Source organism: Mustela nivalis, assembly GCF_964662115.1.
Source record: "Mustela nivalis genome assembly, chromosome: 16".
NCBI lineage: Eukaryota > Metazoa > Chordata > Mammalia > Carnivora > Mustelidae > Mustela > Mustela nivalis.
In genome coordinates this window covers 19,456,184-19,481,853 of record NC_139035.1, presented here as the reverse complement: position 1 = coordinate 19,481,853, position 25,670 = coordinate 19,456,184, and the positions used below count along the sequence as shown (strand labels likewise).

Sequence of the window (25,670 nt, the reverse complement as noted above, 5' to 3'; positions counted from 1 at the left end):
GCTATAAACTAAAAACTGACACACAACAATGTGGGTGGACCCCAAAGCATCAGGGTGAGAAAAAACAAAAACAAAAACAAGAAAACAAACAATTTCATGCTGCAGGAGTCTATTCTTGGAAAAACAGGCCAAACTCATCTATGGGGTTAGAAAACTAACAAAGACAAACCTTAACCTTCATTAAGGTTAAGGGGGGAACTGACTGGAAGGGGCACAGGGAATTTTGAGAACACATGAAAAGTGTTCTTTATTTAGGTTTGGGGTGGAGTTACAGACCATAATAGAAGTAAATGTTTAAGTTCTGTGTATATAATGTATGTAAATTAGGCTTCAATAAAAATCAGCTTCTAAAGGTTTAAAAATAATAAATCTAACATCTTGTATGTACAAGTAAAGGTTCTCCTCAACCCGGGTTCTGACTTTCTCCCCTGGATCTCTGCACATCAGCCAACCACTGGGAGGGCGCTTGGGGCAAGGGGAAAAATTTATACCATCCTTTGAGTGATTTCTTTACATTAGAAAGGATGCATAAGAAAACATGGATCACTGTTACTTACAAATAAAAGCTGTTCTCCTCAGGAGGTAAGAGGAAAGACAGAGAAAGGAGGAAAAGGAGGAGGAGAGGAAGAATGTGCTCCAAGAAACTGTCATCGAGAGCCCTCAGAGGACAGGGCCTAGATGTCTCCCTTGGTCTGGAGCAGCAGCTGTTTATTGTGACTCAATAAACAACATGCAGTACAATGGGGTTCTTGTAAGCAACAAAGACCTTGTTCATTTGTCTATTAAACATCCGGCGTATTCATTTCCAAGGGAGAAATAGATGCACACCAAATTCTGGAAGAGGAAATCTGTGTTTTGATAGTCTAAAGAAAATACTCCCACAGCTGGATCAAACGGGACCCGAAGCATAAAGCTAAAGAGAAAGGCCCCCACTCTGGGGATGTATGTCAGGCTAAGTTAATGTTAATGGTTCAGTTGTTTAATGTTGGGCTGAGTTGTCAACTTTAAACCCACCTCAGGCTACCCTTATTTTCTTGACCTTAAGCTTCCCCAGGTGTGTCCAACTGAGGTGGGACAGGGCCAAGGGCCTCCCTCCCTTGGGGGGGAAGGTTACTGAGGGCTTACAAGTTCAGCTCTGAACTTGTGAGCTCTGAACTTATTACTCGGTCCCATCAGAAGTACTGAGAGCAGGGGAGGATCACAGTTAGTACCAACACTCAATAGCGCCGCCTTTGGCTGACAGGCGGAACAAGCACCGTCCAGTAGACCAAAGAGAGCCTCATTACTAATTTTAAGTGCCTAGTAACCATATTAAAAAAGCTTTTTAGAAGGGAAATTAATTTTAATATATCTTATTTAATCCAATACATCCCAACGATTGTTTCAGCATGTAATCCATACAAAAACTGCCAGTGAGAAATTCTTTCTTTCTTTTGTACTAAGTCTTCAAAATGTGCATATTTTACACTCACGGCACATCTCAATTTGGACTATTCCCATTTTCAGTGCTCAGCCGCCACACCTGGCTGGTGGCTAGTGTATGGGTGGCGCAGTATGGAGTGACAGCGGAGTGTCACCTTCATGTTCCTTATATACAGAACGCAGGGAACTCCCTGTGCCTCTTCCCCGAGCTTCGCTTCTAATACCACAGGTGAGTTTGGCTTGTTTTTGAAAGAGCAGACTCCTGCAGCATGTAATTCTCTGTCTTGTTTCTTTAGCTCCATGTGGTGTTTTAGAAACCCGTCCCCCGAATTGCACATGTCAGCTCTTCGCTCTCACGTCAGACACTTTAAAGTTACGAGGTAGGACCTGGTCAGCGTGTGTAAGAGAACCCACGCAAGGCAGCCCCGCAGAGAACACAATAATAACCTGATGACACAGTTTCCCGGTGGTTCCCCCATCTCTCTCTCTCACTCCTTGTGTGAGTGTCCTATCCACCCAGTGGTCCGGAGACTACCTCTCAAGATTTGACCTCAGAACCGGTCTGACACCAACAGGGTTTCTGCCCATCTATTAGACAAAGCCAGCTGGATGTCTCACCGGTCCCTCCAATTTCAGCGCCCTCAAACCCTCCTTCTCTGATAGTTCATACCTCACTTGATAGGACCAACAACCACCAAGCTGCCTGGACAGCCTTCAGTTTTCCCTCTTCCTCATCACCCACCACAACAACCTGAAGTTGATGACTAAACTAATGGATTCTACGATTCTACATCACAAAAATCTTTCAAAAATCCATCTCATCTCCAGCCACACCGCTGTCATTCAGGTCCTCATCATCTCCCATGGGGACTATGACAGCTACTTCTTATCTTGCTTCCTCACCTCCAATCCAACCCCACACCCTAGGACCACCCCTGCAATGTCAATTACTTGATCCCCGTGAGCTAAGCTGATCACTACTTAAAAGCCTTCAGTAAGATGCTAATTGCCTAGAAGACATAAACTCCTTCAGGAAGGCTGCGGCCCTTTTACAATCTGGTCTGACCTCTACTAGAGAACTGGGTACATCTTCAGCAATGCTTTATGATCTCCCTTATGATTGTAAGTTTCTCAAAGACAGAGATGCCCCACTCGTCTCCCCATCCACAGAGCCTGGTCCAGTGACTAGCACACAACCAAGGTTCAAGAAATATTTCGCTGTTTTGATGAATGACATAAGAAAGCTTTCCTTTGGAATGTGAGAAAACAGTGAGTACCTCCATATCACTTATGCCATGTTCAGAGCTGAACTTGTAAGCCCTCAGTGACCTCCCCCCCCACAAGAAGGCGAGTGACAAAGATGAGGAAAGACAGAGAATGAGCCGTGGGATTCACTGCCAGTGAGACCCTGCTCTTGAATACATGTCTTACATGTCCTACAAACAAAGGAGTCTCTTCCTGTAACAACATGCCCAAGGTTCTTACCAGGAGAGGCCCTGTGTGACTCCAACAATCCCGCCATTAATTCCAAACATTGTGGGGATTGTGTCAGAAACACAGTTTTATAAAGAAACACAAAAAGTCAGTCTCATTTTCATTTGTAAACATTGTTCCTCGTGGACTCAAACTGCACTCCAGCTTGATCATTCACCATACTGAGTTTGATTCCAAAGAACAAAAGGAGAAAAATGGGCCAGCACACAGCTGAATGCTGAGCATGCATGGGAGTTCATGATACAGGCAGGCATGTGACTCCCCAGGAAGACTTCCGAGAAGGCCTGCGGGGGCGGCATCATTCCTAGAATACATTTCTACACTTATCCCAATTGATTGTTCTGAGAAAAGTGACACTGACCAGACTGAGTAAGTTCTAGCAAATTTTAAGATGTGGAAACTCTATCTTCTAGACACTGCTGGTACAAAGATCTTTTTATGTATATAAATCCATTATTGGTGTCTACCCAGGGAGATCTATCTGGGTGCGTACTCACTTTGGGCGAACGCAGAAGAGTGAGGGTGCGGGTCTGGGTGCCTTACCATGATGCTCTTGTACATGTTCCCATTGTTGTCCTCAACACTGATGCGGATTATGCAGGTGTCTTCATTCTGTTGGTTGTAAACGGGAGGCAACACTGTCGAGGTAATGGACGTCACGGACACTGAGCGCTTGTGAATTTTAGGGTTGTTGTTGCAGGACGGAGGGGAGGAGAGGGGGTTCATTAAGGACGACATCCCTGAGGAAGTTGTGTCCATGGAATGGATAGAGGAACATGAGGAGGAAGACTCGGAGAGCTGAAAAAGTGAACACACCCCAGGAGAACATCAGTGTCGGAACCTTAACCAAGGGCGTGCCTCACAACTGTCAAAGCAGAGGTAGATGCTGAGATGAATAAACGTCCATTACTTCCTCTGTAACAGCCCGCAGCACACGCGGATGCTGTCCCCATGCAAGCACACTTTTGGCAGATGCCTATCAGCAACTCCCTACTTGCCCTGGTTCCTCTGCATCCAGGTCTCGCAATTTTCGGTTTTAGCTGGTTTTAAGGAAGTGGCCAGCAGATGGCAGCAAACACCAGAAACTGGAGGCAATATGGCCTCCGGGAGGAAGCTTCCGGGCTGAGGAGAGCCTCACCAACAGTTTATCCAGTCCCACTGCCTTGAGTGGGACTCTGCTTAATGAGCCCAGCCAAAATCTCTCATATCCTGGCTCCACTTCACGGTAAGATTTTGTAGCAGGAGAGAAATGTCTGTGCTTTACAGGTTTCTACGATAAGGACCATAGATTATACAGCTCTGCATGAAATACTAGTCCTGGAAAGGCCCCTGGGGATGACCTGGCCCCAGTCACTCTCTGCTGCTGAGGACCCCAAGGCCAGAGAGAAAAGTGTCGGCAGCACCACCATGACAGGCTCCCGAATCCCCGGACTCTCATGGCTGGGTTCACAGAGTGAGCACCGAGTCACGGCTCAGTCTAAAGTTGACGAGAAGTGGTAAATGAACATAGTACACCACTACCTTGGTGGTGGTTAACACTGATGTTTGTGATGAGCTTTCACAGATCTCATCTCACGGTCCTTTCACAACTGTCTTATGAACAAAACGCAGAGCATTATAAAGGGAAAAAAGACTCAGGGAAATAGAATGACTTGCCCAAATGGAATACGGCCTAGGAGCAGGTTCCATTACTTTCTACGTTTGCTTCTAGAACCAACTGTATACATTTTCACATCCTATATCAAGGACAGTTAAGGAATGAAGTGTTATAGTTAATGTGTTTTCCAATTAACTCCATAGTTACCACGAACAATGTAAAATTACCAAGGAAATGGCCCAAAACTCCAAAGGTTGTGTTAAAAAAAAAAGTCACTAAATTGAATCATTTTAAATATCAATTCTTACTGTAGAAAATTATAAATAATTTCTCAGTGTATGAAGCTAAGTTATACTATATTAATCCTATCGAATATTTTGGAATTCTTTTAAAAAATAAACAACATAAATTTCTTTCATGCCTGTCTGCCTTTCCATGGAAACAGAGTACAGAAATTTAGCATTCTGATCCTCGAGCTTCCAAGTACTCTATTTTATTTCCTATGGACTTCGTCCTATGGCATAACTGTACAGGAAATTCCACTGTAGGGTTACTTTAATTAGAACCAGAAAGCTGATTTGACCACTCTACCTGCAGATCTATCACAATATGGTTTAGTAACATTTTTGGTCTATTTTTGCAAGTGAATCAACTTTGCAGCTCAATCTGGGGGCCAAGAGTTCATGATTTTAACAGCATGACTTTGCTTGAAGATGTACCACACACCAGCCAAGAGGGTCCATTTTCCAATTATTGGTTCAATTCTTTCACCTCCCTTTTCTTCTATATAAATCCCTTTTCCTCTGTTAGATTTTCCTCTGTTAATGACTTATGAGTAGGATAAAGCCTTGAAGATGCCTGGGTTACAGCAGCTTTAAATGGCCCACCTGATGAAATCCAGTCTTACTGAGAATTTACTATGAGGAGCAAGTGTGAAAATAAATGTGTAGAGAGCGCCTGGGTGGTTCAGTCCATTAAGCATCTGCCTTCGGCTCAGGTCATGATCCCAGAGTCCTGATATTGAGTCCCGCATCAGGCTCCTTGCTTGGTGGGGAGTCTGCTTCTCCCCTTCTCTCTGCCCCTTGCCCCTACCACTTGTTCTCCCTAATAAATCAATAAAATCTTTTTTAAAAGACAGAAAATAAATGTTTAGAAATCATGAGCTGGGGGATCAAGACAAAGGAATGCAAAGTACACTTCACTGCAAAGAGCCACCTCCTGGAGAACCCTGGGAAAGGCACAGTGGACATCCTGACGGCTGTGGCATCCAGCATAGGGAGAGACGAGGGAGGTCACCCAGGTCCCACCAGGCAGTGAGCACGGGGAACCAGGGCCTCTCCAGCTGACATTCAAGGAGGCTATAGCCCAGCAACTACTTGCACCCAAGTCAACGATTCAGTTTTAAACCTAGAGAAATTCCTGACTCTGAGAAACGTTCGTTGGGAGACTAAAAATTCGTGATTTGTATAAGAAACTGAAACACCAGCATGATAAGGGAAAAGACAAAAAGGACATAGCAAGGGGTGTGCAAATGACACCCAGTGGGCTTCTGGGTAATTTTCAAAGGCGTGGTCGGGACCTATGCACACGTCCAGTGTACCGACAGCTGGCACGGGAGGAAACGGACAGGGAGGAATCTCACAAAGACGTGTGCGATACCTCTCTTGTCACTTCTGCCAATGTCTGCCGTCAGAAAAGCGGGCCACGAACGAAGCACAAGAACCTGTCAATAGGTGAATAATGAAGCTTCACTCCAGATTTTAACAAATTAAATACTACGTATCAAGTCATGGGAAATGATTACATCAGTGGTTTAGGAAATACACCTGAGAAAATGGAGAACAGATTCTTAAGAGTCTGCACAGCTTTTCCTTCATGTCTGGAGGATGTGTCTCTGGATTTCCAAGTAGGAAGGTAAGAAATCCTGCAGGGGCAACACCTGAGACATCGCAGCCTGATGACTCCTGAGTGTGAAGTCTGTCTGGGGTTGGCTCTCCGCAACAAGGTCACTTGAGGGTTCCCATACTGCTGTTGTTCACAACACAATGTGAAACCGGGCACCAATCCCCTTGTGGAATGGCAGACACAAACAAAATGGGGACATTCTTCCCAACACTCCCCATCACCGGCCTACGCATAAGCTAAGGGGCCAATAGTCACGCACACAGCAGGTCTGGCTAACCAAAAATCTCCCCGAAATGGCACAGATTCTAGTCATGTCACAGTTGACATCTCTGACCCAAGCCTCCTGACCAACAGATTGAGGCAGCTGTATACAGAAGATTAAGACAAATCTTGTTTCCTTTTTACTTCTCTAGGAAGCCGACGGTAGATGGAACCTCTCTGCGGAAACAGGAGTGCTTTATCACCTCTCATCATTTTCTCTTTTTTGGGCCATGGCAGATTACATAATTGCTACCAATTCTTTTTTTTTTTTTTTTTTAAGATTTTATTTATTTGAGCAAGAGAGAGAACACGAGGTGGTGGAAGGGTTAAAGGGGGGAGCAGACTCCCTGCTGAGAACCTGATATGGGACTCGATCCCAGGACTCCAGGATCATGACCTGAGCTGAAGGCAGATGCTTAACCAACTGAGCCACCCCGGTGCCCATGCTACCAATTCTTTATTCTCCTCAGCATCCATGCCCTTTGCCCTGTGACCCCACAGTTCCTCCCATTAGAAGGAGTCTGTCTCATTTATTTAGGTGAGATTTGGCTACATGATTTGCTTCAGGCAATGAAATGTTGGTCGGTATGACTGAAGTAGAGTCTTGAAACATACTTGTGGAGCTGGGCTTGCTCTCCGGCTCATTTGCCATACTAATGGCATGGCCTGGAGAGCCCCATTACTCCAAGAAGAATGAGAGGCAGGGAGAGCAGACCTGGACCAAACCCATGGCCTAGGGCCAAGCCCAACCCACGTCAACCAACCTGCAGATGCATGAGAGTGAGTAAGTGGTGGTTGTTTTAAGTCACTGACTTTTTAGGAGTGGTTTGCTCTGTTAAGATGATTGTGGTAGAAGCATGGCTAAGACAAGGTATGACATCAAGAGGTTGACAGACCTCTGCCTCTTGACTTTTCACTACCTCTAAGAAAATCCTACACCTCCTCAATAAAGCATACCATAACTCATGTACAGGCCACAATCCTTCAGCCACCATTGGATATGGGTCCAGTACAGTATTTCCAAGGCCAGATATGTTTAGACCTATTTCTATAAGGAATGGGTCCCCAGACTGAACTGGCTTTAACAGCTCTTATAAACACGACTTTCAAAACACTGAAGAGAGATAAACCTGAAAACAGAGATTCTCATGCGGCAAACACTACGTCAGGTGTCTCTGTTAGGAATCATGCGAAGAGAATACACGTATACCTTTTTTTGAGGCTCATCAGGAGTGTCCATGGGAGTGATAGAGCCCTCCTCCGCCTCCGAGTGGTTAGACTCGCAGGATGACACACTGACGGAGTCCATGCTTTCGCCAGAGCTCCCACTGGTAGTGGACTTGGGCTGCTCTTTGGTGGGAGTGCTACTGGTAATGATGTCCGACCCCAGAAAGAGTCTGCAAGAAACATGACACCAGGTGTTTGGGCTCTTACAAATCTGGAATCCATGATTCAGCAAATGTTTTGTATTAATTAACCCAAATTAAGCCAAATTTGGTCAATCTTGCACGCGCTGGCATTATTGGACAATGTTTCCTGTAAAGTGTCTCACAGATCATAGTAAACATCTTATCGGAACAGGTAATTTCCAACCTCAAAGAACGCACAGATTGCTTAGCTGGAAGAGGGGCCGCCGTAATCTAAGGACCCTCTAGAACAACGGTTCTTTATTTTTTAACATGCTATAGACCACTCCGGCTGGGTCAAAATACCGTCGCCACACCCCCCATCACTTCCCATCATGAAATGAACCACGAGTGAGGCTAAGGAAGGAGGATGGCACCGCTTTGGTCAAGGAACCAAAGAGGACAACTTCTGTTTCCAAACATCTGGTGAACTGCAGGAAGCTAAACCACTTCACTATAAAACTAGACGAGAAATATTAAAAACTCGTTTTAAAGATGAGCTTGCAAGACAGGAAGGAAAATCCCTATAGGCCACAAATAAACAGGGAACTGAAAACTGGAAGCAATGAGAGCTAATTCTGCAGCTGCTCTGGGTGCGGAGCGGGAAGTACCAGTCTTGGTAAATGAGGGACAGGGGTTTGAATAGAGACACAGGCCCGAAGAGGAGGCCTCCTGTTTCTGGTGGGGCGCTGAAGCTGAAACCTCTCCTATAGAGCCAAGACCCTCAAAGGGGTTTTGAAAAGGGGTCTTTGTAGAAAGATGTAAAAAAGTGGTCTAGAAAAATAACATCCTATTGGCACAGGGAGACAATGACGAAGCTTAGCTGTCTTGGCCTGAGCTTGGGTGAAAGAAAACCATCTCCCCTGAAATCACCTGTGATCCTGACCAGCACCTCACTCAGATTTGCTACATATGTGAGTAGGAACTAGGAACTCTCAGTAATAATCTTGTGCAAACTGAAATTAAAAAAAAAAAAAAAAACTTTCTGGAGGAATCTACATTCAAACCAGGATACAGAGGATTTTCTGATAGAGATGTGCTCATAATACAAAATTACAAAATATACACAAGGAAATATCAAAGGGAGTCAAACAAGCACAACAAACAGCAGATTTAGACTCCTGAGAATTTCAGAACTTCTCACCTACAAGAATTTTCAGAAAAAAACTAATAATTGAGTCATTAATTTGACAAATATTTGAGTGACTACCATGGGCCAGGCTATAAAATAAATATGTTTAAGATATTAAAGACGTAACAAAAGAAATTGAAAACAGGAGTTAAGAACAAGATAATTTGACAAAAGAACAGGAAGACAATTTGAAAAAATTTCACTGCTAGAGTGAAAATGTAGTGATTTAAGGGAAAAACTCAGTGGAAGGATTAAATAACCACTGGAAAGAAAAATTGTGAACTAGATGAGAGAAGTGAAGAAAATCTTCAGAAATCAGCATCAAAATACATGACATGGAAATAAGAAAGATTAAAAGACATGGAGATTGGAATAAGAAATGCAGACATGTGTGTAAAGAGAAGACAATCGAGAGAGTGGGACAGTGAGGAGATGGTGGCTACGAAGATTCTAGACCTAATGAACTGCATGAAGCCTCAGACCCAGGAACCACACCTTGAACAGGAAAAATGAGACCCAATCCTCACTTCATCTATCTAAGGGGATATCAAAGACAAAAGCAGCTCTTAAAAGCAACAGGGTAGGGGACGTGATACAAAGGAACAGGAAGTAAACAGATACCAGACATCTCAGAAGCAACAAATGAAGTCAGAAGACATGGAATAATGTCTTCAGAGTGCTGAGTGAAAAGAATGCGCCTCCTTGCATTCTATACCCAACTAAAAGAGTTCCGAGAGTGAGTGCAGAATAAAGACATTCTCAGCAACGGAGAGGGTTGACATGATCAGATGACAGGGAGAGGAGCAAAAGGAGGGAAGGGGAAGGAGGGAAGGAGCAACACATGTAAAGAAACTAGTAAATGCAGCCAACCCCAAACACGTACTGACTGTATAAAATAGCAGTAGAAATGATGCGCTTGATTTTTCATTATTTCAGGCATTACCTGCTCAAGATCCAAGACCTGGAGCATATCTTTATTCTGCCTCATCTCCAGCTGATCTCCAGCTGCACCCTCCCACCTCTTGTCCCGTTTTCCATGCTGTCTTCTTTCTGGGACCTCCAAGCACTACTGGGGCTAGAGGAGAAAGAGCTCAACTCTGATCACAGTTCATAGGAGAAAAAATAATGCCGCTGTTGTACTCCTCCGTGAATTCTGAGTAGACCTCTGAAGGCTGTGGATGCCTGGTCCTCAGCCCGTCATCTGAGAGTCTAGCTTAGAATGAATGTGCTCAAAGACGGAAGAACCTTCTTCCATTTGTAAACTCTATGAGGTCAGTTCTGCTTCGTAAAGGTTAATTCTAACTCAATACTAGGCATCTATGACCTTCAGACCAAACATGCCTTCCCCAAAGGCCCCCAAAATCTTTCCAGCTCTTTGGAAGATGGGTCATTAAATGTGGGCAGAGCAAAAAGTACATTTACCATATTTTTAAAAAATGCTAAGATGACATAATATTTTGGAAATCGACAGGTATACAAATACCCTTATATGTATAAGAAATACGATGGGTGACATGGTGGCCTGCTTTATTCATGATAAATGTTCTAACTCAACTGCAGATAGCAAAAACATTAAATCCAAGCATCTCAGCAAGATATCACCAAGGACAGACACGTACTCAATGTCAACCACACTTCATGCAGCACACTGCGCCCTGACGACCCTGCTCCCCTCCAGATTTCATGGGACTGTCCCTGCAGTTTGTGCATGAGCCAGAGGTGGTGCAGAGAGAGGACCCAGGGGTCCTAGAGCAGTAGAGAAGGATGGTTGGGGTGGAGGGGGTAGTGGGAAGCAGTTAAATAAAAATGTGTCTGCAGTAGCTACTGCATAAGGGCATGGTAGGAAAAGCAAGAGGGCAAAAGTCGTAGCACTTAGGATTGGATCTACCTGTGCTGACTGCCAGAGCAGGTCCAGAAATTTCCAATTATTTCTGATGCAGAAGACCGTCGAGATGCCTGGCATTCCCTGAGTCACCTCGCAGGGAGCCTGATTCCCTGTGGAGGTGTCGATCTTACCAGCTGACAAGGCTTGGTCAGGCCCTTGGGTTATCTCAAAAGAGAGTTCTTTTCTCCACCATAATTGCAGTGATGAAAAGATAGCAAGACACTATGGAAAATTCTATCGAGGTCAATCTGCAAGCTCATAAATCTCGTGTACATGTCACGCGCAGGAAAAGGCAATGGAGAAATTCAAAGCAGATGCAGGTGAGAGAGGGTGCCATGGGCTAGGGCACATACCTTAGAGTATCAAATAAAGTGGCTGGGGGAAGGCTCACTGAGAAGGCGGTATTTCAACAAAGGTCTGAAGGGAGTGAGAGTGAGTCCCCCAGCCATCAGGGGACCAGTGTTCTCAGCAGAAGAAATGGCAGCTGAACATGTTCAGCAAGGTCTGTGCAGCTGGAATGCAGACTAGAGCGAGCCGGGAAAGATAAGGACAGACAGGTATGGGACAGTGGGGCGTGGGGGCAGGCCTGGGATGACACAGCAGTTTCTGAAGAGTCCTGAGGACCAAGAGTCCTGATTTTACTCAAAGGGAGGAAGGTATTATGAAGTTAGACCTGGAGTGTCTCTTGCATGCCTAGTACGTAGCAGGGCACAGAGTCATGAGTGTCATAGACAAGGCTCCTGCTCTCTGGTGGCAAATGCTCCACCACGGGAAAGAACCAGTGTGACAGGGGAAGCCAGCAGTGTCAGAGGGGGGGCTCTCTCAAGAGGAGGCACTGTTGTCCACACCTGAAGGAGCCAGCCACAGAGAAAGCATGTCAGACCAAAGAAATGTATGGTGCAAAGGCCCTGAGGCAGGAACGAGTCTGGTGTGGTTGATGGATGGCTACAAGATGGGTATGGCTGGATCCTAGAGAACAAGGGGCAAGGCTGGATGGGAGGAAGGTGGTCAAGAAGGTTGGGGGAAGATCATGAAAACCCTTCTAAGCTAGGATAAGGAGTTTGGGTGCTATATTCAAATAAACCAATGGGAAGTTTCGAAGCAAGGAACTATAATCTGGTATATGTTTTAAGAGACTATCAGGCTATTTGGGGGAGAATGGATCACTGAGCAAGGCCAGGGCCAGAAGCCCATTAAGAGTGTTGCGAGAGTGGTCCAGGCCGGGAGATGACAGTGGTTCATACCAGAGAGAACAGTGGAGAAGAAGGAAGAGATTTAGTAAGTTCACGACACAAAGGTCAACTATTTAACCGGTGAGTGAACAGTCTTTACGTCTGGCCTGGCTCAGGGCTGTGGTACTGAATGTCCTCCCTCCCCCCACTCGAACGGGACCATCTGGGGGCCCCGGACCCCGGGGCGACACTCACAGGCTGAGCCTCTTCACCATGCTCTTCCGAGGCTTGGGCGACGTGGCGCTGGCGTCAGCAGCTGCTTCGATCTCACAGGACAGGGCGTAGCTGGGGAAGAGGAGAGGGGATGAGGTCAGAGCTTGAGAACGGGTTGAAAGTCACATAACTTGCTGATTCTGTTTTAGAGGAAGTCTCTGACGGCTCGAAGTAAAGACGTCTACACCATGTTGTTCCCACACCGATGTCAGAGGGGACGGACTTCATGACCAGACCTTACAAATTTACCTGGACACCTCCTGCCCTAATCCCCGTCCTGGCCTACGGACTGAGCCCCTTTAGTGCTGCATGCCTCAAAGAGGGACTTGTGCATTTTGGCAGCACCGAAGACCAACTCTGCTCTGTTTCTTGACCATTCTCATCCCACTACTAAGCCGGGGGTGGGGGGGATTATTTCTTAACTGCTACTTCCCCCCGTTACTCTGTGTATGTGTGTACATGTGCTCAACTTTTTATCTAAGAGAAATGGAAGACAAGACTTTTGCAAACTATCTAATCTTTAGTGAAGAGATATAGTCAGTTATATTATTGGTAAAGATAATTGAATATGATTTTTATTTGCTAAAACACCCTAAATTTAAAAGACTCCAAATTCAGACATCTAAATGCCAGGCAGATAGAACTTCCCTAAGCACAAGAGGGATTTATATGTGACTTGAAATGTCTTTTATGAAAGCTCGTAGCTCTGACTAGAGGCTGTATCTGGCTTTGGGGTGGTGTGGAAGGGTGAGTGTGGTCAACAGTAGCGTGGTAAGCTGTGAATTATGTGGAAACCTAATGATGTATCATGTGCATCCTGCTCACGTGTGGGCACTCACTGATAAACGAATTTTTCAAATATTAACTTAAGCTCTAGATGTGGTTATAAAGAGGAAGAAAAAAATGGGATATATTTAGCAAGATTCCTCTAATCATTAAAAAGTCAATTAAAATAAGGGTGCCTGGGTGGCTCAGTGGGTTAAGCTGCTGCCTTCGGCTCAGGTCATGATCCCGGAGTCCTGGGATTGAGCCCCACATCGAGCTCTCTGCTCAGCAGGGAGCCTGCTTCTCTCTCTCTCTCTGCCTCTCTGCCTACTTGTGATCTTTCTCTGTCAAATAAATAAAATCCTTTTTTAAAAAGTCAATTAAAACAACTGACAAAAAGTTAATTATTGCAGCTGATATCGTGATCCTCAACTTTCTGATCCAGGATCCCCAGTCATGGCATGTCGGCTCCGCATGTGAGAAGGATGGACACATGAGAGGAAGTTCACTCCGACACACCGACCATCAGATCAGAAATGGAGAGGCAGTAGCTGCCTTATTTTCTACATGGCAAAGAAAGAAGTCTTCATCAAGCAATGACTACTGAATCACAGATTTTGTTTTAATGTTAAAGAACCAATCCACTCTGGGATTTAAAAAAAAAAAAGACAAAAAAAAAAGGACCTCAGAAATCATCTCTCTTCCAATGAGGGAACTGAGTTATACAGAGGTTATATGAACCACATTGAGGGCTGAGGTTGTAGAGTCGAGAAGACCAAAATTTAAATCCAAACTCTATCATTGGCTAGTTCCGTTATTCTCTGAATCTCAATTTCCTCATTGGCAAAATACTTATTTTGCTGTCGACTTTGCTCTCCCCGATGATAAACTTTCAAGGAAATCCCCTGGTCTTATGGCAGGGGTTAGCAAATATTTTCTGTAAAGCACCAGATGGCAAATATTTTAGGCTTTGCAGGCTATATGGTCTCGCTTCCAACTACTTAAACTGCCTTTAAAGCACGAAAGCAACCATAAATAAGATGTAAATGAATGGGCTGTATTCCAATAAAACTTTATTTATGGATACCAAAACTTGAGTCTCAAATATCTGTTCTATATTATAATCTTCCTTTCCCTCTCTTTTTCTTCCAACCATTTAAAAATATAAAAACATGCGGTGGGCCGGATAAGGCCTGCAGAGTCTAATCTGCTAGACCGCAGGGGAAGACTACCCCCCTGCTGGGTGGACATTCAAGGCACTGGAGTTAATGTACTTTTCTGTGCTTGTCAACCAGGATTTTGAAACCTGTCCCTTATGTCCCAGCCACAACAGAGTTCTCACCATTCTTCCAAATGCCAACCATGTCAGGCCACAAAGCCTTTGCTTACGTTCTTCCCTCTGTCTAGAATGTTCTTCTCCGGTTCTCCCAGTGATATCTTATCTTTCTTCAGAGCCTAGTCCAAACGTCCACAGCTTTCTGATGATCTCCCCTACTTCCCCCATCCTTGGCCACATTGTTCCTGCCCATGGATCCTGTAGCACTTCTGTTACCTGCTAGATTTCAATTCTTCGTGAATCTGTCTCTCCTTCCCAACTGAAAGCTCCCTGGTAAGCTGGTATCAATGAACAAAAACGACAAACTAGGAGCCGATGGAGGTGGCCGTGGTGGCGATGATGAAGACGTTGATAATCAGCACTTGAACAACGCTTTTCCAAATACGACCTCATTTAATCCTTACAAACACACACTATGGATGAGTATTCTCAAGACCAGGCACAATCAGTGACTTGTACAAGGTAACAAAGACAGATGGTGGAGCAAGAATCTGAAAGCACACCTTCTAATGCCATCCAACCAGCCTCTCCTGATACACCACTCTCCTTCAAAAACTGAGGTTCTAGAATCTAGGAGCTGCTCACTAAATAGCTACTGAAAAAAATGGGCCAATGAGGAAATGGCGGTAGTGTTCTTCTCGCCGACACTGTAGCTCCACCCTGATGGACAACACGTGTGCCTACCTCTCCTCCTCGGTGAGAAGCTGCTGCCTCTGGAACCACTGGATGAACTTTGGGTCTGGTGTCATACAATAGCTGTTGCAGGCGGATTGCAAGAGCTTGATTTGGGCAATCACTTCAAATTCCTACAGCAGACAGAACACCAAAGAGAAAGTACATAGTAAGGCCGATCCAATATCTCTCTTTTCAACATGAAGACACACCACATTAGGATACACAATGGAGAAAACCATCTAGGATGACTCTGAAGTCCTGCCTTTCTTACAAATAAGAGAACTGAGTAACTCTTAAAAATTCTAACTCCAAATCCCTGAAGGCTTTGTAGGCTTGTCAATCCTCCCATTCTCCTTGAAAAAGCAAACTGATGCAACTGAAACAGGCTAGCAGAGCAACCCAAACTAGTTATTACCCAAGGCCACAGTGGCTCCCTTTTTCTCTTTTATGTTTTCATTCTAGGGACAGAAAACTAAGTTTGTAAAGTTGTGTACTTTTAAAGTATATTTTAAGTTTCCATTTCTATTTCCTAAGAGAGAGAGAAAAAAGCTACTTTAAGTCAGGAGGCCCCTACGTTGCCCATCACCATCTTTTTCAAGCCTTACCCCTCAGTAAATAAGTTTGGGTAGGGCTGGATATCTAAATAGTCAGGAGCCTCATAAACTTGAATGTTTGGATTTCCCGAATCCTTGGGATTTTACTACTCCAGTAAATCCTTTAACGAAATCTTTTAAAGCTCACAAGAGAAGCAAGTATATAATCATGTCCAAAATTATTTATTCATCCTTAGATGCTTCAGTAAAGATTTTTTTTTTAAGTCAGCAAAGGGTATAAGCCTTAGCTTTAAGTTTGAAGCTGAAATTTTCCAGAAGTTTAAAATGCTAGTCTTAAAAGGGAAGAGAGCACCATCTAGTACTCTCTGATTCTGACGTTAAAGGACAAAGATGGGTAACTCTGGAGGCCAGTAAGTGACCTTGTTTTATTTTTATAGGACACGGCAGAAGAAACTCAACAATAGCCAGGTTCTGTGGGTATCAGCTTTCCATTCAGTGACTTCAGCTCTTGGTCTTGATATCCTCAAGGAATATTTATGATCATGCTAAAGAAGAAAGTATACGCTACCAGGGACAGAAGACTTACATTTGTCTATCTTAGCATATCTAGTTAGTAATGAGCTTAGCCTAGTGGGCTCCCGAAGGCTTGGTTTTAACCCATTGTCACTTCCTCCTAGTGACCCCAATAAGCCGGGGATAGATGCCCTTCCACCATCTTCCTAGGATACCCACGACTTCCGCTCATAAGCCCTTATCAGTTGTATTATAACTGCTGACCTGTCTACCTTCCTCCTGGTGTGTGAAGTTCATGAGGGTGGGGAGCGCTGGGTTTTCTCTGCAGCAACCCCCAAACCTATCAGAGTGCTTGGCCCATGTGAGGTACACCATCAATATTTGGGAAATGAAAGAATCAAAGAAGAAGGAATGAGTAAGCTTCCTCAGTCATTCCTTTGTTCGCTCGTTTTCCTTTGTGTCATTTAAGTATGTATTTAAACACACCATTTGTATATTAAAAGAATCGTGAGTTTTGCAGGAGCAGGACCGGGTTTGTAGCCTGGCTCCACTACCAGGTGACCCTCGGTCCCTGGGGCCAGGTCTCCACATCCGGGAATTGAGGAAGATAAAACCTACTTCACAGCACTCTGGGGGGACTAATACACAGGTTCACACAAGGCACAATCGTATATAAGTGCTTGATAAACGCAAATTCTTTTTTTTTTTTTTTTTTTTTTTTTTTGCTTCTACAAAGAAAGCCTTAAGTCCCTGTTTGTCTTCTTTCGTGCCCAGATGAAGTAAAATGGAACACTGCAGCCAAGACCTTTACTTACCCTTCTCCTTTTCTCAAAGTTGATCAGCCCACCCTGAAAGAAATTAAATTAAAAAAAAAATAGTGACAAACCAAAGCACTTTGAAATACAGCCCTACGTTGTTCTATGAATCATTACAATAGATCACAGGGATGCTGAAGTCACAGTGATCAATGACACTACAGTTCTGGCTAATATGGGCGAAGAGAAGCACCGTTTGCTTCAAGAAAAACATTCTTTGAATTCTAATAGGACAGGATCGGCAGACAGCCTTCCCATGAGATGTCCAAAACCAACTAAAATAGTAATGATAACGAAGTTACAATTCAGAATCCAAATACATCTGTAGAGCCAATAGGGCAAAAGCTTGAGTAAATGTTCCATTTACACTTTACTTCTTGACCCAAAGCAACAAAAACAGATGGTCATTGACTCATACTGGAAACCATACTGTCAATGGTTTATCAAAAGGGAAGTTGCTTCTACATAGCGTTGTGAAAAGTTAAGTTTCAATTCTTCATCCCCTATCTCCTATTCTCAGTAGGCTGAATATAACTTCTAAATCCTTGGGCACTCCCCCAAAATTCCCCAGTGCTAATGAGTGTTTCCTGAGATAAGCTGAGGCAGAGGACATGAAGAGACAGAGCTCGGGAAATGCAAAATGAATGCCCACAGCATTATGACAAGCTTGGAGGGAGGCACATGCAGAACCACCACCAGGCCTGCTAACTCGGACAGAGTAGAAGCAGACTCGTCGCATGTGAGAACCAGGGAGGAGATGGAAACTTAGATGTACAATCAATCCTTAAATCTCACTTCAAATGTCAAATTTCTTCCAGTTAGTATTTTATTACAGCTACTGACAGGTAGCTTAACTTTCACTTCTCTTCCCTCTGAGAGAGAAAGAGCGTGCACATGACAGAAAACACAAAAGTGCCTCAGGGCAGGTAATTATATGAAAAAAAGAAAAGAATAATTAAAAATCCACAAATCTGACCACCTCCCTATCCCACCAAGTAGAATGTTAGGGCACATCACCCCCTCAGCCCTACCTGCCCAAGTGCTACTCAACATCAAGGACTTTCTGGAATCAACTTCGTCTACAAGGCCCTGCCATCACTCGCCTCCCCATCCCCGCACCTGGAACAGACTGTGACCTCCCCCATCTCTCACTGCCTTTCTGTCTGAATTCCGAGTACTCCCATAGTCACTGCCAGCCTTGATACATAGCTTCCGCTGGCTTGTGAGTCACTTGGGGTGTTACTCTGATTTGTATTCCTCACAGCATCTAACAAATGCCGCGTACGTAATGGGTGCTCGACAGACACTAATAAAGCGAATTTCTTTCTTGGGTATCCAAGTCACCCCATGCAAACAACTCACCTCGATATAGTCCTGAAGAGCAGTGTCAAGCATGGTGAGGTCAGTCAGGAAGGTGCCCAGGTAGGGCACGGTTCCCTGCATCACACCCTGAGGAGCAAAGCACAGCCAAACGGCCTTTGTCATGACTAAAAAGTGGAAGGGTTTCAGGAGCCTCCCTGCCAGAGCAAATGCGCATATTGCTGGCTAGATTTGCCAAGTGCCTGTTCATAGATGATGGCGGCCATCTTTGAATGGCCAGGTAAGCCTTAACAGCATTCGGAGAAAATGAAGGACCACAGAAGACCGTCAGTGTTAACCGCCATGAATGAAATTTTTCAGATTTTTAAAAAGGATGGGAATTCTACCACCTAATCTCTAACTTCCAAAGTTATGAAAACAGGCCCCAAATCCAGATCATACGAGTATGGTCAAGAGTGTTCACGGGGGATTCATATTTTGCTTAGGCAGTTTCAAGGATTGGCTTTTCTCTTTCAGAGTGTGTGGGTACCACTGGGGTTTGGAATGGCCTCATCATTGGTTAAGGGTGGGCAACTGTACACTGGGGAAGAATGTTACCACAAAAGCATGGGGTGTCACTATTAAAATGGCCTCTTGGGGGGTCACCTGGGTGGCTCAGTCAGTTAAGCGTCTGCCTTCAGCTCAGGTCATGATCCCAGGGTCCTGGGACTGAGGCCCACATCCCACTCCCTGCTCAGAGGGGAGCCTGCTTCTCTCTCTGCCTGCTTATTCTCTCTCTGTCTCTCTCTCTCTCTCAAATAAATAAAATCTTCCTAAAAAATGGCCTCTTGGGTTAGGCTTCCAAAGGAGAGAAATGGGAAAGGGAAAAAAATGGTAACTCTGAAGTAGAAAATCTGGCAAAATACTACTTTAACTAAGTGATGAAGGTTAACATCACCAGTGACTCTTTGACAGGATGTGACGAGAATGGCACTTCTACTTCTGGGATATGCTTCCCCCAAACCCATAACCTCGGCCTGTTCACCAGAAAACAACAGATGCACTCTGATTGCAGGACATTCCAAAGATACCAGGACAGTATTCCAGAAGACCGTGTATAAGGAGAAACAAGGAAGACTGAGAAACTCTCACAGAGCAGAGGGCTCTGAGGAGACAGGATAGCATCCTACTGTGTGGGTCCTGGCCTGGCTCCTGGAGCAGAAAGAGGGTTCTCTTGCAGAAGTGACGAAATCCCAATCAAGTGTGGATTTCAGTTCACAGTAACAGGCTGGTGTGGGTACCTCAGGCTTGACAGAGGGGCCATGGCTAGAGGGGGTGTTGACAATGGGGGACACGGGCTGAGGGCATCATAAAAAGTTCTTTTTTTTTTTTTTTAAACTGTCCCTTGAAAATGAAGGTAGAATCACTTTAATTGCATGAATATATAGTATTCATCTCACAAATTTCCTTTGAGATCATCTCAATTCTCTGTAAGGCCACTGAGGCTCTAACCATTTTAAAGAGAAAATAAATAGTGGCTTCCGTGGACACCTTCTCCTCACTTCCCTTCAGGCACTTAGGACATTCTGGAAGAAAACACAGCCAGGGCAGGACCAGGTTGCTCCACGGGAGGCCAGCTGTCTTGCTGGCCAGAACTGACTGGAGAGGTTCACCCCGAGGACCCATGCTCAGGCGCAGTCTGTCCTTCCCTGTTATGTGCACAAGGTCTCATCCTGAACTAAAATAATCTTTTTTTTAGCAGCTATTTTTAACTTATCTTTGAACAACCAAAAAAAAAAAAAAAAAAAAAAAAAGTCTGAAATGCTGTGAAACGTTTCATAGGCTTTCTGGTACAGAAGAGTCCTATCATTCAAACCCAACATTTCTGATTTATGTCCAGCCTTCCAAAGAAGGAGAAAATCCTCCCAAAGCAGGGATGAGAAGATCTAGAGGTTGTCAGTCTCTAATTTCCTCTCTCTTTGGTTTTCCCCCCTCCCATGCTAAAAGGAGAATTTTTAAAATAAAGCTTTAAGATTAAAGCCAAAGATAGTCACTATCTTTAAGGAAGGAAGTACAGTATTCCTTCAAGTACTGAAAAACTAGGAAAAAAGGCTGGTTAGCCCTTGGGATCAGTGTGGAAAGCTGGGAAATAGAGAGCGGGTTGGGAACAAGCGACAAGGTCTATCAGCACTCAGACCAAGTCCTCCTGGGAACAGACAGACGCTCTCTCCTCGGCACCCATGTCCTAGGCCGCCGTGTGTCCGAAGTCGGCTACAGGAGGCATTCCTGATGGGGAACTGAAGCCCCAGGTCGTCTCAGGGCCAAGGGAGCAGCAGCTTCTAAGTACAGGAGTGGATGGAGGAAGGCAGCAAGAGGGAAGGAAATCTACCTCCCGCAGACTTCGCCCCTCACCTCTAGAAGAAAAAAATGTTCCAGAGAACACTATCCTTTGCGACTCAAAGTATTTATTTCCCACTGGGTCAAATGGGAGTGACAAGATGCCCCTACAGCCCCCGCAATGCTGTGGAGAATAAATAAAGGACGGAGAACATTCTTGAAAGCAGGGGCACAGATCGAAGGTGCTGGGGCCATGCAGGAACCCCGCCGCCCACACAGGGCTGCTTTCTGATGGGTCCTCAGGGAAGACCGAGGGCCATACGTACCATATCCTTCTGGAGCTGAAGTCTCCTCTGGGTCCGCTTCTGGTTTTCTTTCACACTGCTGTCCAGGTTTGCAAACTTTGAGGTTCCTTCCTAAGAAACAGAAGCGCACACAGAGGAGAGCGATGGTGAGTGGCAGCAGAAGGAAGAGAAGGGGCCTGCGTGCCAGGCGGAACCAAGAGGCTCCAGTGGTCTCGGGCTGAATTATGTCCATGTCTGGCGGGCTTGGTGCGGGCATCAGTGTGCAGTAAGATCTGGTGGCCTCAGGGGATCCTGTTTTCCCCCTGCTTTGTTAGAACCACCCCTGATTTGGTGATAAAATCAATGGTCAATACCAGGCCCGCAGTTCCAGGAACCAGAGGCCACTTCTGCACATCCCATGTTTCTCTGGGACTGATCACATGCCCCGGAAGTGAAGAGTTCTTCCTCGGGACATGTTGTGATTTCTTGCTCTTGGCCTGAAATACATGTGCCAGCACTCTGTGAAGGAAAAGGGTTTCTTTCTGTGGTTCTTTCTTAGCTAAATGAAACTTCTGTGCCGGAAGTTTTCTGAGGAAGTCCTGTATTGTGGAACAACAGGAATCTACGAAGGCCAGACCTTTGCCTATTTTTTCTCCCCCATGTTCCTCCCCTAACCCATCCTCCCAAGTTACTTTTCTCAGACCCGGGACTCTTACGAGTCAATCCTTCCTCCTGGGGCCTGGGGATGGATGGCTCCCATTTGTCTGCTCCTGTCTGTTGTCACAACAAACTCTTCCACGATGGTGACTAAACTCCAGTCTGCTGACTGAACACGGTGCTTTGGGGTTTTGTGGTTTCAGGGTCTTTCAAGTTCTCATTTTCCAGGAACTGTATAGACGGGAGGCATGTTTCACAACTTGGTTAGGGACAAGCATTCTGGTAGCTTTTCCTCGGTCAGTTCTTCCCAGAGTCCGTGATGTTACCAGAACCCGTGACCTTTGCCAACCACACAGCGCAGGAGCGTCATCTGCAGACTTGGCCTTCCCCACGGAGCAAGGCCCCAAGACCTCGTATCGTTCAGCAGCCCTCACCTGGGTCCAGGACCCACATGACTCACAAGCTACTTCAAGTCTCCCTGTCACAAATGATGATAAGGAGCAGTACTGTGGTGTAACCTCCTGTATCTAGCTTGTCCTGGGCATGAATGAAAGCCACCTAAAACGAGCCATTTCACAAGCGAAGGGATGGCGAGTCCTCCCCCGTTCTTGAGAATTTGCTTGGAGTGAGAAATCACTTCTGATTTAAAGGCAAGTGTCCAGCTCTCTCCTGTGTGGGTCCCTCCGGTTCCCTTCCAGCTTTTCGGACACTAGCAGAGGCACCATGTGTGGAAGTCACAGAAGACAGATCTCAAATTCTTAAGAAGGATTTCTGACCAGTTAAAAGGCTCCCGAGAACCAAGAAATAGCAGAAAAGGAAAGGAAGAGCACTCGGGACAGCCTCCTTGCTGGGAGGGGGCTGAAGACCTGAGGTGAGGCCTCGCAGGCTTGTGGATTCCATGACCTCATGATTTCGAGAGAGTGAGACTCCATTCCTGGTTGGGTCACTGAAGACACGGCCCAGCGGCAGTGCTTCCAGATGAGGTGGCAACCCAAAACCCATGATTCCTCATATCCAAGGTGTCCGTTTTCTCCTTCCTTGGCCGTAAAGCTTTTGCTCTGCAGCTCTCACACCACCAATCCCTTGAAACCCCTTGGAAATTTTCTGACAGCATCACGTTGTTCCTTCCTTCTGACTCCTTTTCTGGCCCCACTCATGCTCCTAGTGTCTCTTCCTTCCGCCAAAGTCACCTTCTTGTTTTTTGCTATAATTGGGTCTTTGGAAACGTCACCCTTAACGAATGCCTATGTTTGGATGAATTCCAAATTGTTCGCTCTCCTTCGACCAACCTCCTGCTCCCCTCCGGTATCTTCCCCTCCGCCATCCTCCTCTCTCTCTCTTTAGTGAAAATTTCTTACCGGAGTCCCATCTTTGCTCTACCTCTGTGAGTTCAGGTGCCCTCACCCATCCTGTTCCCGGGCCTCAGATGGACGCCGGCACTGGATTCTTCTCAGTGTTGGGTACTTTCCTGCCCAGAAGTTAATGGTAATGATCTGAATGGGCCTTCAGAGTCCTAACAACCTTCTGCTCCAAAAGCAACCTGACTGTGTTTTAGGGCTTCACTACACATACGTTTCCACCAGAGCCAAATTCCTGGGCCTTTCTCACAGTTGTTTACATCAATTCCACCAAGGGGAGTTCTCATCCAAGAGTCCCAAGGACCAGAACAACTTGGTGGCATTCTGCTTTCCTGCTGCTTTAAAATTTATGGACTCTACAATTCACCTGCTCAGAGTTATCTAAGTTCACTATCACAGGTTTAAGGTAACCTGTGATAAAAATAAAAACAAACCAAAAAAATTAAAAAAAAAAAACATTTTCCCCAACAATTAAAATGAAAACCTTGGTTTTTGTTTTGTTTTGCATTTTCTTTTGTTTTAGATTTTTGCTAATTATTATGTTGCCTCAGCTAGCACATCACAGAAGTAGAACATTACATCGACCCAGAAGTAGAGGAGAAGACCAGTCTCTAAGACTAAGATTATCCAACTGTAAATCAGTGTGAGTTCATGAATGGCGTATTAAAAACAGAGACCAGCAGTTTTTCTCAGTGGTTCTTTTGAGACCCTAACTACCTTGATTCCTTTTTTAAACAACATGCTGAAAATTAACACTCAGAATTACAGGCGTCATATGAAGAATGATCAACAAAGGTGACTGGAAAGGGACCTACACATACATACAGCCTGCCCAGAATGTTATACCCTCATGATGATAATACACAGACCACAGGAATTTATAGCCAAGTTTTTCATTTCTTTGGGAGGGGAGCCATGCAGAAGAAATTTAACTTAGAGCACAAGGGCCAACTTCTACATTTAAGAAAGGTTTATGGGACCTTTAATGTCTAGATATGGCTTTGCTTCTAGGGTTTTGGCCAGAACACCGCCACCAGGCAATGGGCTGCGCGGCACTGAGTTTATCTGCATTGGAAGGGTGACTCAGAGCTATCGGGATTTGAATATACGGCTCCGGTTAGTCTAGCTCTGTGCTCCGGACAAGGAGACCACTAAGCCATCTCCTCCCAGCCAGATGAGTTTCCATTTCAAGTCGGGCAGTCCAGGGGGAAGTGAAGCAGGGAGTAACGCGATCTCAGCGAGCACTGGTTAGTGTGCAGTTAATGAGGTAGGCCAGATGCGGGGCTAGACATCAGCACAAACTGCCTTGCTCGGAGAAGGGCTAAGAGGGGGCTGGTTCTCAAATCCCATGACTCCGAAAGCCCACCAGTTCATATAGTCAAACAGAGTTTCTGAACACTCGCTGCGTCCCAGCCGCCGTGTCAGGCATTAGGGCTGGAACAGTGACAAAACCGACCCAGTTCCTGCCGGCAAGAGGCTTGCAGGCCAGCAGGGAGACGGGCTGAGTACCCGGCAGAGCCCACGATGAGACAGGCAGGCAGGAAGAGTAGGACTCAGGAGAGCAACGGTCAGGAAGACCAGAACAGATGCCCTTACAGGAAGGACTGACAGGTGTCAGGTAGATGCCTTTTCTTAGGACCCCCACCTCCACTGGACTTTCGCCTCTACTCCAAGTGTGCTCTGAGCTTGTGTCCGTATCTCGTCCCTCACTCACTTTCATTTGTGAGGCATCCTTTGGCTTTGCTTTCAGATATTTTATCTTAGTCAAGCTTCGAAATAATTCTCTGAGGTCAGTGGACTAATTACTATTACCCCCAATTTACAGAAAAAGAGACTATGGATAAGGATCTTACCCTCTAATTGCCCTATGAGTTTATAATAGTCTACTTCCCTGCCTCCCCAGTGAGATGCAACCTCTTCCTGATCAGAGACTCTGCACTTGGCCACTAAGCGGCACATCGCAAATGCTCAATTGATGCTTATTCAATTACCGATTTACCTTCTCTGAGAAGTTTTCTCTGATCGACCCTGCCCCTTACTCCCAAGTGGCCAGAAGAAACAGTTTTATGCCCATGTGATGAAGGGACAGGTTTTAGAGTCTTGCCAGGTAGGGCAGGGTTCACACTCAAGCTCCGTGACCTACCCGCTGTGTAACTTATGACATGCCACTTACCTCTCTGAGTCTTGGCCATGTGCAAAACAAGGATGATAAAATCTACTTTGTAGAAAGGCTGTGAAGATAATATCTGGCCTATGTGCCCCTCTGCTGACCATTTACAACCTGCTATTTGTACCCTTATTTGACTACTTATTCTCATTGAGTGCCTCTAACCACCAGCCAGAGGGTGAATTCTTGAGAACAGGTTCTGGGTTCGTCACCTTCATACTCCCAGAGGCTGCTCCAATGCTTCACGAATATTGGACATTCAACAAACGTCTGGAGAAATAAAATCAACCCAAGCTACACTTCTACCTTCCTATGGTTCTGGAAGTCAGTGCTCACTTGGTGTTCAATAAATATTGCTGATGG

General features: G+C 45.3%; 1 protein-coding gene across 4 annotated transcripts in view; it reads right to left on the bottom strand.

Annotated features, from left to right (window-relative positions):
* The window catches only part of RGL1 (ral guanine nucleotide dissociation stimulator like 1), a 250,261-nt gene that overhangs the window by 6,129 nt on the left and 218,462 nt on the right, over positions 1–25,670 (bottom strand). For all 4 annotated transcript variants that reach the window (XM_082702932.1, XM_082702929.1, XM_082702930.1 and 1 more), the window contains 7 exons: positions 21,168–21,257; positions 18,568–18,654; positions 17,206–17,238; positions 15,333–15,454; positions 12,530–12,619; positions 7,890–8,076; positions 3,460–3,714 (listed from right to left, as the gene is read on the bottom strand). In XM_082702932.1, coding sequence (XP_082559058.1) covers positions 3,460–3,714; positions 7,890–8,076; positions 12,530–12,619; positions 15,333–15,454; positions 17,206–17,238; positions 18,568–18,654; positions 21,168–21,257 — 864 coding nt within the window. The remainder of the gene's footprint in view (positions 1–3,459; positions 3,715–7,889; positions 8,077–12,529; positions 12,620–15,332; positions 15,455–17,205; positions 17,239–18,567; positions 18,655–21,167; positions 21,258–25,670) is intronic.